Here is a 10,240-nt window from a genome sequence, read left to right as displayed (position 1 = left end):
GAGACGCGTCCCTGCGTCGCCTGGGAAAACAGGGACGCCATTAACGTCGCTTGACCAAAGGTAGGCGACGGGGTTTTAGTCTTCCGTGCCGCTGACGGGTCGGGCCCGCGTCGGTTCGCCTCGCTTTTCGTTGTGTCCGGCGTCCCCGGTGCGTCTCCTGTGGGACGGGGACGGGCTCGGGGCGCCGGACACCGTATCGGGGCGCACCGGATAAAAATGGGCTTTGGGGGACGCGGCTGAAACGCATTTTCTGTCCGGCGCACCCCAAATTCCTTTGGGGGACTCTTTGGGGGACGCGACTGGAGATGCTCTGAGATCAGGTCGATATGCGAGGAGACGTGCTGTAGCTCGATCATTGATGCGCATAAGGAGGTGTGCTGAATGGACATGGACGAATACTGGTCAGATGCAGCTGCGGCGTCCATGCGTGTGAGCGTGCCCAACTGCAACACTTGAGATAGCTCCGATAGGCATCGCCGAGCTAGCTAGCTGCCCATGCTGTACAAGTAGAATACATCCTGCAGGGAACGCCATGATTGTTTCGAGGCAGCGACCAAGCTATGGATTCAAGGCAACACGGGTTGGCAGTGAGATACATGAACGGTCAAGACGTGTGTAACTCTGCGGCGTCGATGCGTGTGAGCGTCTCCAACTGCAACTTCAGATAGAGATAGCTCAACATGAACATTCAGAGAAGAAAGCACCCAAACGGCTTGTCAACCTCTACTCCCAGATTTGGACCCGTCTGAACGATGTCCCAGGTGCTCCTATACACCGACCGGGTCGATCCGTATGGGGTGCCGCACACCCCTGACCCGGCGACTGTATAGTGGGCCAGCCTAGCTTCTCTTTTTATTCTTTTTTTCTTACCATTTATTTTGCTGCTATTTTTAAAATTCGAATAATTGCGAATTAAAATAATTTTTGAATCTGAATAATTTTTGAATTAGAATATTTTCTAATTTGAAAAAATTCGAATTTACACAATTTTTGAATTTGAATATTTTTCAGATTTGACCAATTTTATAGTTTGAATATTTTCCAAAATTGATCATTTTTTAATTTGAATATTTTTTTGGGCTTGAACATTTTTCTAACTTGAACAATTTTCAAGATTTTTTTCAATTTATTTTTTAAATTTAAACATTTTTTAATCTGCATATTTTCCAAAAAAAAATGAATTCTAAAAAAATGAACATTTTTAAAATACACATTTTCCAAATTTTAAAATTTTAGTTTTTTAAATATTCAAGAAAAAAGAAACATAAAAAATAAATAGGAAAGAAAAATAAATCAAAAAAAACATAACATAAATTGAAAAACGCTGACGGCCTACGCTTAACTGGGCTGGCTCGTACCGCGTGCAGTGTGTGTAGCGCGCGGTACGTGCCGACCTGGTCGGTCTGCCGTCCAAGTAGGCTACAAAGAAGTTGAGTTTCCAAGGGTATGGTTCCGGCCATACGATCTGTGTCCAAGCTTTAGGCGTGTTTGGTTGTTCCTGTCAATTCTAGTGAGACTTATTTGCAAATTTCATCGCTCAGGTTTACACACCAGAAATACACTGACCTGGTTGGTGGTTCCTATTCACCGCGTAATGCAACCTCTATCTAGGGCATCGCACAGGGTGGGATTTCTCGGGCCGGCCCAATAGCACGAGGAGGGGTTCGGGTTAATTATTTTGATTGTTTTTTCTTCAAGTTTCTACCGGTTTTTATCTAGTTTAGGCTGGTTCCCTCAAATTTCGAAATTGGTCAGATTTTAAGTTGGTTCAAAAAATTTGGTTTTAAAAAATGATCAGATTTTGACTTTTTTTATAATTGTTCAAAATTTCGAATTTGTTCAAAAAAATTGTACAGATTTCAAAATTGTTCACATTTCAAATTTGTTTAGATTTTAAATATGTACATGTTTTGAATTTGTTTGGTTTAAAAAATGATTACATTTCAAATTTGTTTGATTTTAAAAATGTTCTAATTTTGATTTTTTTAGAAGGAACCGGATATAAAAACCCGGTAAGAACCTTTCAGACTCGCAAGAGAGAGGGTACCGACCCTCGTCGCGTCCGCTCCAGGGGTGGCAGTTGGAGGCGCCGCTTAAAGCGGCGCATAGGACCTCCCCACTTGGTTGGCAAGAGGAGCACGCCCCACACACCCCCAGGTTCGTGAATAAGAGTAGCAACATTTTGAAGAGGTGGCAAGTATCAAGCTTTTGTTGGCACGTGTCACTGGTTCTTTGGAGTGTGCATACTTATATGCTTCATGTGAGTCCACTGAGAGCAGTCGTTTGTGGTTGTTGTTGATGATGTGGTTGTCGAGATTAGGTCAAAGGCTCGTGTTGAAGCCATTGTTGACAAGGCCACAGAGGAGTCATATGTGGTTTGGGTAGAATGTATCTTTTGTTATTTCTTCCCACATGCTAGGTCATGCCCGTCGCCGTGGCCCGATGTGTCGGTTGTCACTGAGTGCAAGGACATCGATGGGATCATGGCTTTCGGTGATACAAATCATGCTCAGGTTGAAGGAGTGGTATGAAGATCCCTCTCCTCATCTCTTCGTAGTGCATCTGTAGGTGGACTCGCTTGGGACCTCAATAGTGTATTCCACACCACCACCCGTGGAGCATAGCTAGCTGATTTGTTATAAACGCGACAAGTAAAACAAAGAGCGAACAAATTAAGCAAACCAGGCAGGAGACACAAGATTCTATGTGAAAAATTGTCTCCAACAAAGAGAGAAAAAAAAAACTCCGAACGCTAGCTGACGAAACTTCACTATACGAAGAATGTTTACAATCGACGTGGGTTATTTCATGAAGCGATAAACCCTAGCGGGCGGCTTACAACACGTATACATAGGCGGAGATAACGATCCATCGCAAATTTGGACCACACCATAACAAAGTTCTTGTGTGTCGCTTCGGCCGAAATCTTCGGCGACGGGCCTCGCTTCGCTCCTTCGTTAGCCTTCTTATTAAATTTGGATCACAATATTAACATGATTGCTATCGCTGACCGTGGTGACAAGTTTTATGAGGAATGTGCATTGGTGTCTATATCTGAGGTTCTCTTTGCAAGAGAGCTCAGTGACCCACTCATCGGTTTGGAGATGACTAGCCAGGGATCTCGCAAAGAGAGGCTGCTCGCCTCGGTTACGATAGGCAAAATTAAGAACATGAAGGAGTATCTCAGGAGCGAGAAAAGTGGTACCACAAGAAAAACGTATGCGACTGCTTTGATGGATGATTCTCTTCTTTTCGAGATCCTCGTTTATTTCTTTCTGTGGGTTTTCCTTACGTGTTGATCAATGTGTCGAGAGTTCCCGGTTGTATCAGGTTGGGGGAGTTGGTTAGTCTGCGTAGGTGGTTAGGTAATATGATCTTTTGCAAGAGGTGCTTCGCGGCTGTGGGTGGTGGGCTGTGGGTGGGTGGTGCTTCGCGGCTGTGGGTGGTGGCCCTAGGTCCTCTTCTCCTCGCCCTCGACGGCTGGCGGTGGAGGTCTGGCTCTCGGCTGCGGCGAGGCCCAGGCGTGTGCGGTGTCTCCGGACTACGCGATCTGCGCTTGGTGTCTCCACTGGCAACCTTGGACGGCCTGGGACGGTCGCCGGCGTGGGGGCGCGACCTGAATAAAGGCGGTGGTCCTAGGATTCCAATTTGTGTCAAGATGATGATCTGCCTGAGCTGTGTCCCCATTGATCTAGCTAGAGTGACGGGTTTCGGGAGGCACCGTCGGCGATCTTCCATGGGCGATTCACGCCTGGAGACTGCTGGATCGGGTGGGACTCGTCATGCGCACCCATGTTTTACTTTGGCCTTTTGGTTTCAGAGGGAGCGCTTCGAAGCTCTGCTGGTTGTTAATATCATAGGGCATGTTCTCGTTCCATGGTGCTGGCAGAGAATGTCATGAAGGCCGAGATCCGAGGACTAGCAATGGAGGATCCGTTCTTTGGGGCGAGGAGGAGTTGGCTTGGTGTTTCATGACTTGGAGCAGCGACATGCAAGTGGGGGCGACTGCAAAGTCTTATCTTTCAGGGTGAGAATTCAAGGTCTCATCTTAATTGGTTGTGTCTGGCAATGACCTTGTTGAAGGCATTGTTTTGAGAGTGAGGACCTTCTTCAGGGTGAAAACCCAGATCTTTGATCGGGCGACGACATCGCTTGTGCACTATTCCCTTCTTAGAGGCGTAGCTTTTGAAGAAGTTGGACTTATGGTGCTGTCTTAGTGGTGTTAGTGTTGTTGTTTCAATGATTAAACTATTGTAGCAGGATTTTTCTTTTTTTTCTGTAATTTTCTTTTGGCTGTGTGCATCCGTAAGGCCGCTAGGGCAATGTGTTGTTGCAGGTTGGGTGTATTTGGTATCTCCGATATTAATATATGCTCTTTGTCGAAAAAAGTAACCGGCATGTGGTATTGTTGTAACACTTTTTGATAAATTTTCCGTTAATTAACTGGGTGTTTCTCTTATTTTTAATTAATAGATTGGAGCAAAGACTTTTGTTTCAATAAAAACTTTGCCTGAATATATTTTTTAATGGTATATACGTACAAAAAATCGCTGACTTTCCAGCAATGAGCAACACGACTCGTTAAAAATAGCCAAATAAAGAAGGTACATGTTCCTCCAGGTGTCGACTGGTGGCCTTACATCTGAAGCATTTGACAAAGTCTGTTAAAAAACATGGGGTTCTTATATTTCCCGGGTTTCTCGATCTCATCCTGTTGCCTCCCCCTTCTCTCTGCTCCTTCCCCTGTTGCGCCATTTTTGGGCATTCCGAGCTTAATAAGGTACGAAGCTTCTCTCCTCCTCTCAGTTTCGAGACATGCAAAAAATCCATATGTCCATGCCGATCGATGGTGGTCAATCCACCATGAATTGATCCCAGTGGGCTCGAGGTATGCTGCTCCCGTTTGTTGGATTGGTGTTGTTAGATTGCTAGCTTTGATGCATTGCCATTTTATGGAAATTGGATGTCCAAGAAGTTCTAGAAATGATGATTCTGTGATTCAATCAGCTGACATGATCATCTTGTTTTTGTTGTATCCGTTCCTTAAGTTTCTCTCTGAACTTCGCATAGATGACAAAATTGATACAGTTCTCTTCTACATGTCTGCGAGTTTCTTGTCTTCTAGCAATGATCATGATGCCTTTGCACAAAGAGGAATAACCAAATTAATTTCTTGTTTGTAAATGAACCCAGTAGTTTATTTATTTAGATAGTATTTGAATATTTCTTACTTGAAAAACAAATGAACAGTCCCCTCATAAAAATACTTAAAAGAAGGTAGCGAGTCAATGGTCCCAACGTGGTAGCCTGCTAGAGCTGTTCCTCAGCCTAGAAAATGGAAAATAAGTAAAAAAAAATCATCAAAAGAAGGGGTAAACATCCATTCTAAAAGGAGCATAAGAGTCAGGTGGTTGGCGTTCCTAGCTCTGTATTGGTCTAGCTGTTTACGCAGAATTATACATCACGAGATATGACGTCAGTTTAAAAAACGGGTGGTTTGATGGGGATTGGATAAAAGGAGCATCCAAGCCCGGGCGTACTTCCGAGTTTTCGCATTCTAAACCCTATAATGTCTTCGGTCAAAAAAGAAAGAACCTATCATGTCCGGCAACACAGATTAGTGGCATCCATGTCGGGAATGAAAATCTTGAGGGTCAATCTCACAAGACAAATCAATGCTGAGAAAAAAATAGAATTCCTATAACCTATCCCATTCTGTATTGCACTAATTCTTACTCCGTATAAGCTAAATGATCATGGTGATAGTCATTTGACAAAATCTTTGGGTTTGTTTGGCAGCAGAAGCAGCCCATGGCCACACGGTCAACGCCAGGGTCGCGAGACGGCAGAAGCAGCACACGCCCAGTAAGCACGAGCGGCGGCAGACCGACGTCGTCCAACGCGCGGCCGTCGAGCTCCGACGCCACATCCCGCCGTCCCGCCCGCGCCTCACTCAGCCCCGCGCCGTTGCCAGCGTCGTCGGACAAGCCGGTGCCGTCCTTCCTCCGCCCCACCGTCAGCTCGTCCCTGCGCAGCACCTCCCCGTCTCCCATCTCCAGGCCGTCCTCCTCCAAGGGGTCCCCAATCCCCCCGCAGTCGCCGGCGGCGGGCCGCGCTACGCGTTCGATCACGCCGAAGAGGACCCCTGCGCAGCAGCCGGCAAGCTCGCCGCGGCCGGTCACGCCGAAGCGGTCCCCCGTGCAGCCGGTGAGCGTGCCGCGGGCGGTCTCCATGGACAAGGCCAAGGCCAAGTCGGCGTCCACGTCGCGGTGGTCCGTGGCGTCGCCCAGGCTACTGATGCAGAAGGCGTCCAATGCGTTGAAGACCAGCAAGCTCCGCAGCAAGAAGAACAAGGACCTGGCCGGCCCGGCGGCCTCGGCGGTGGCGTCCGTCAAGCAGGCGTCCAGTTCTTCCGGTGAGATCAAGACCGAGCCGCCGCCGAGATCCCTGCCGGTGCAAGAAGAGGTGACTGTGGAGCACCGCCGCCCTGAAACGACTACCGAGGCGTCCGGTGGTGCTTCCGGCGGGATCAAGATCGAAACGGCGAGAGCCCTGCCCGTGGAGGTGCAGCAGCACCATCCCTCTGAAACGGTCACAGAGGCACCTCTCAACGTGCAAGCAGAGGTGGCCGCGGAACCCAAAGCTACCGAAAACCAACCGGAGGAGGCGACTTCTCGAGAAGTTATCAGTACTGATCATGTCAAAACAGAGGAGGACAGGGGTCAGGAGGAGCAGGTGACTACAGAAGAGCCGAGAAGAGATGCAGACAAGGGGAAGGCCCCTGTTGAAGAGAAGGCCATACCGGAGGAGTCCGTGGTAGCGGTGAACGTGCATATGTCGGCGGCAGAAGAGAAGCCGCAAACCGGCCAAGTTGAAAAGAAGGTCATACCGGAGGAGCCTCCTGAAGCCGTGAAGGTGCACACGCCGGTGGCGGAAGAGAAGCTGCAAACCGGCGTAGTCGAGGAGGCGTCAGAAAAGGAAGCTGAGAGGAACACAGAGGATGAACTGCCGCCGGCCGCCGTCGTAGCAGAATCAGCGAAGAAGCCAGCAGCGTCGCTGAACTTGCAAGATGAACCGGCAACCAGCGCGGCTGAAGAGGAGGTCGTCGTGGAGACCAATGCCGTGGAGAGGCAACAAGAAGAGCCGCCAAAGCCCGAAGAGATCAGAGAGATCTCTGAAGAAAGTGTGATACCCGAACAAATTACGGTGAACCCGGAAAAAAGTGTGACGCCCGAAGAAATTACAGTCCGCTCTGAAAAAAGTGTGGCGACCGCTGAAGTACCGAAAGAGCAACCAGCGGCTACCGAGAAGCAAGAGGAAGCTGCCGAGGAACCCCAAATGGTCGCGGCGGCCAGGGCATCTTCACTGCCGGCGACGTCGCTGGAAGAAGCTCTGGAGCAAATGGACGCAACAGCCAAGGCGCAGGCGAGCACTTCGCGGTCGGAGCCGGTGACGCCAGCCAAGGAGGCTATCAGCAAGGACAAGGCGGTGATCGACACGCTGCTGAGCACGTCGGCGCCAACGACGCCGGTGAAAGGGGCTGTCCAGAAGGGCGGGGCGACGTCGTCGCCGTTGCTGGCGAGGATCCCGGAGGAGATGCGGTTCTCGTTCAAGGGGAGCAGGGTGAAGACGGCGATGGAGAAGCGGCCTGAGGAGGAGCAGCCCAAGAAGAAGGAGGTGGCGCGGAGCAACGACGTGCTGGAGGAGGCCAAGAGCAAGCTGCTGGAGAAGAAGAAGAGCAAGGTGGGAGCGCTGGTGGGTGCGTTCGAGACCGTCATGGACAGCCCCCGCGTGTCCACGCCAGGCGCCAAATCGAAACCAACGCTCAGGTGATTCGGAAGGAAGCTCCGTTGGTGACCGTGTGGTTTGAATTGTGTGGTGTTTGCTTTCTGAATCTGATGTTCTGATATGATTTTTCGTTTATTCCGTGATGATCATTGGTTTTTCTGATCACTGAGTTTAAACTGGTCGAGACGTTGTTGTTTGATTCGTTCATTTGGTAATGTAGGTAGCTACTATTCTTTTCTTTTTAGTGCATGATTTTTAATTTTTTTGGTAACTCCTAAAATTTTGATAAAATCACAGTAGCTGTAAATTTTTATCGTATATATGCAAGTAAGTAAAATACGGATGTTTAAAATAGCGACACCACGTTAATCCACATCATTTTAATTATTGTTATTGTTAGATCTATAATTTATGGCGGAGATTTAAAGATAATAAAGATTACGATAAAATCGTGGTTGGTACGAACATGTCAAGTATGTCATGTATCAGAAATCTCTTTTCTTTTAAAAGAACCGTCACGTATAAGATGTTAGTAAGGCTCACGATCTGGGAATTTGGGCACGGAAAAAATAAGATGCCAGAGGTCTAGATGGCCACGACCCAACAAACAATATCCAAATTTCCATACATGAAGCACTGAAACAGATCGGTTCCAAATTAAAAGAGGAAAATGAGATAAAGCTAGCTACAGCGTGTGTCGCTAGGACACCACGAGAACATGCAGAAACAAAGGGACTCAATCATTGGCTGATCACCATAAATCCGGATACATGCCTGCAAATAATGAAATTATATATACAGATTTACATAACATAAAACAAGCTTTTTCCTCCATTCTAAAACAAGTATCCTATTTTTTTATAAATATGACTGTATTTACAACTAAATAAATCTAGAAACATCCGTATCTAGATAAAACTAAGACACTTATTTTTAGCATGGATACAGTAATACTCTTTTCAGAAAAATAGCTTTTCGTATCTAGATAAAACTAAGACAGTTATTTTGATTTTTAAAAACCAATCTCACTGAAGCTCGGAAACCAAAATAAAATTTCCCAATATATCATATTAACACATCTGTATATTAATATTATCATATTATTAAGACCTTTGTATATTTTTGCACGATAGTACATGTAGGCTAAAAATGTATTTGATATATAAACTTAGGTGGATGAATGTTACAATCGAATCATATATATCCATAGCTATATAACATTTACAATTTCCTTTTCGTCATTTTCTCTGTGAAATTCGGAACCAAAAAATCAGAGAACCCCCCTTATTTCATTTTCATAAAAACTCCATATCAAGAAATACAAACGAGCATTCTATAGATTTCCTTTTCATCATTTTTCTTACACGGATAAGCGTCGGGGGAAACTTGTGTAACATGAGCTTGAGCACAAATTTTTGGGAACATGAATGCACGAAGTGAAAACAAACATCAATTTGAGTAACATTGAGGTGTTATGTGAAATAAAACCTGCAGAGTATCCATGTAAGAGAGTGTGGTGATCATGAATCGGGTTGTTCAATATTTTTTTATAGATAATAGATATATTCGATTGTAGATGGGAGCAAAAAACTCAGCTCATATGTGCCAACTTTTTTTGCAACAATGATACCACCAAGAAGATTGGATTGCATATAGCTATGCGTGAAATGATAAATATGCATAGCTGTAGACCACCTACGCCAGAGAGCATACAGAGATTGAAGCTTAGTTTCTTGGTGTGGAAGCTCCTGCCTTTTCGTGTTAAAAACATATTACTGAGAAAACATAAACCACTGCCATCTTATTTTCCTAAGAGATATTTCATTTCATTTTGTTATTTTTTTTGCAACGTACTAATATATTAATTTACAAAATGGAGACAAAGTAAACAGGTACCAATGTATCTATTTTCTAAAATAATTTCACAATTAAGGAGATGAATAGAAAGAAAAAAGATTTAAATAATTTAAAACATTTTTTAACATATTTTACTATAGGTGATGCCCTCGCATTTGCAAGGGCCACCATGCTAGTTATATTATTAATTACTAAAGTAAATATGCAGCAAATGGAGTAAAAACTAAATAAAATATGGAAGGTAAACTAAATCTCGAACATCCATAATATCACATGGGTGAAAATATATTTCATTATGATTCTAATAAAAAAAAGTTAATATTTTTCTTCATACTAAGTGTAAGTTTACAAATTTTGACTTTAACTAAACCTAAAATATAGGGTAAAGAGAACCAACCTGAGGTTGGGTGGTTAGGTGGGTGGTTGTACCCCCAGCCCACCAGAGTTCAAACTCCAGGTTTGACATCTGTGTGTCTCATAAAGGCGGAATATTCTTTCAGTGGGAGGCGACGTTCCCGTCGACAGCGAGGCGCCTGTGGTGACTTCGTCAATTTCAAGATCCAATCCGCCGGCTCAGTCTTCCGGAGGTGCTCAT

General features: G+C 45.5%; 1 protein-coding gene across 3 annotated transcripts; it reads left to right on the top strand.

Moving 5' to 3' along the window:
* Nucleotides 1-4,678: 4,678 nt before the first annotated feature.
* Nucleotides 4,679-8,026, top strand: LOC127312409 (uncharacterized). 3 transcript variants are annotated; one of them, XM_051342944.2, is made up of 2 exons: nt 4,679-4,780; nt 5,803-8,026. In XM_051342944.2, exon 2 carries the CDS (start codon nt 5,812-5,814, stop codon nt 7,831-7,833), a length of 2,022 nt encoding a protein of 673 aa, XP_051198904.1. In that variant the 5' UTR covers nt 4,679-4,780; nt 5,803-5,811; the 3' UTR covers nt 7,834-8,026. The 3 variants fall into 3 exon arrangements, with proteins under 3 accessions (XP_051198904.1, XP_071680073.1, XP_071680072.1); XM_071823972.1 differs by lacking the exon at nt 4,679-4,780 and adding an exon at nt 4,787-4,888; XM_071823971.1 differs by lacking the exon at nt 4,679-4,780 and adding an exon at nt 4,787-4,888 and having other exon boundaries at nt 5,800-8,026.
* The last annotated feature ends 2,214 nt before the right edge of the window (nt 8,027-10,240 follow it).

This window comes from Lolium perenne, chromosome 7, assembly GCF_019359855.2.
Source record: "Lolium perenne isolate Kyuss_39 chromosome 7, Kyuss_2.0, whole genome shotgun sequence".
Classification (NCBI taxonomy): domain Eukaryota; kingdom Viridiplantae; phylum Streptophyta; class Magnoliopsida; order Poales; family Poaceae; genus Lolium; species Lolium perenne.
This window is presented reverse-complemented; position numbering and strand designations above follow the sequence as displayed.

Bases quoted from the DNA above. Each gene is read 5' to 3' on its own strand.
- LOC127312409 (XM_051342944.2), top strand. From the start codon at position 5,812: ATGGCCACACGGTCAACGCCAGGGTCGCGAGACGGCAGAAGCAGCACA.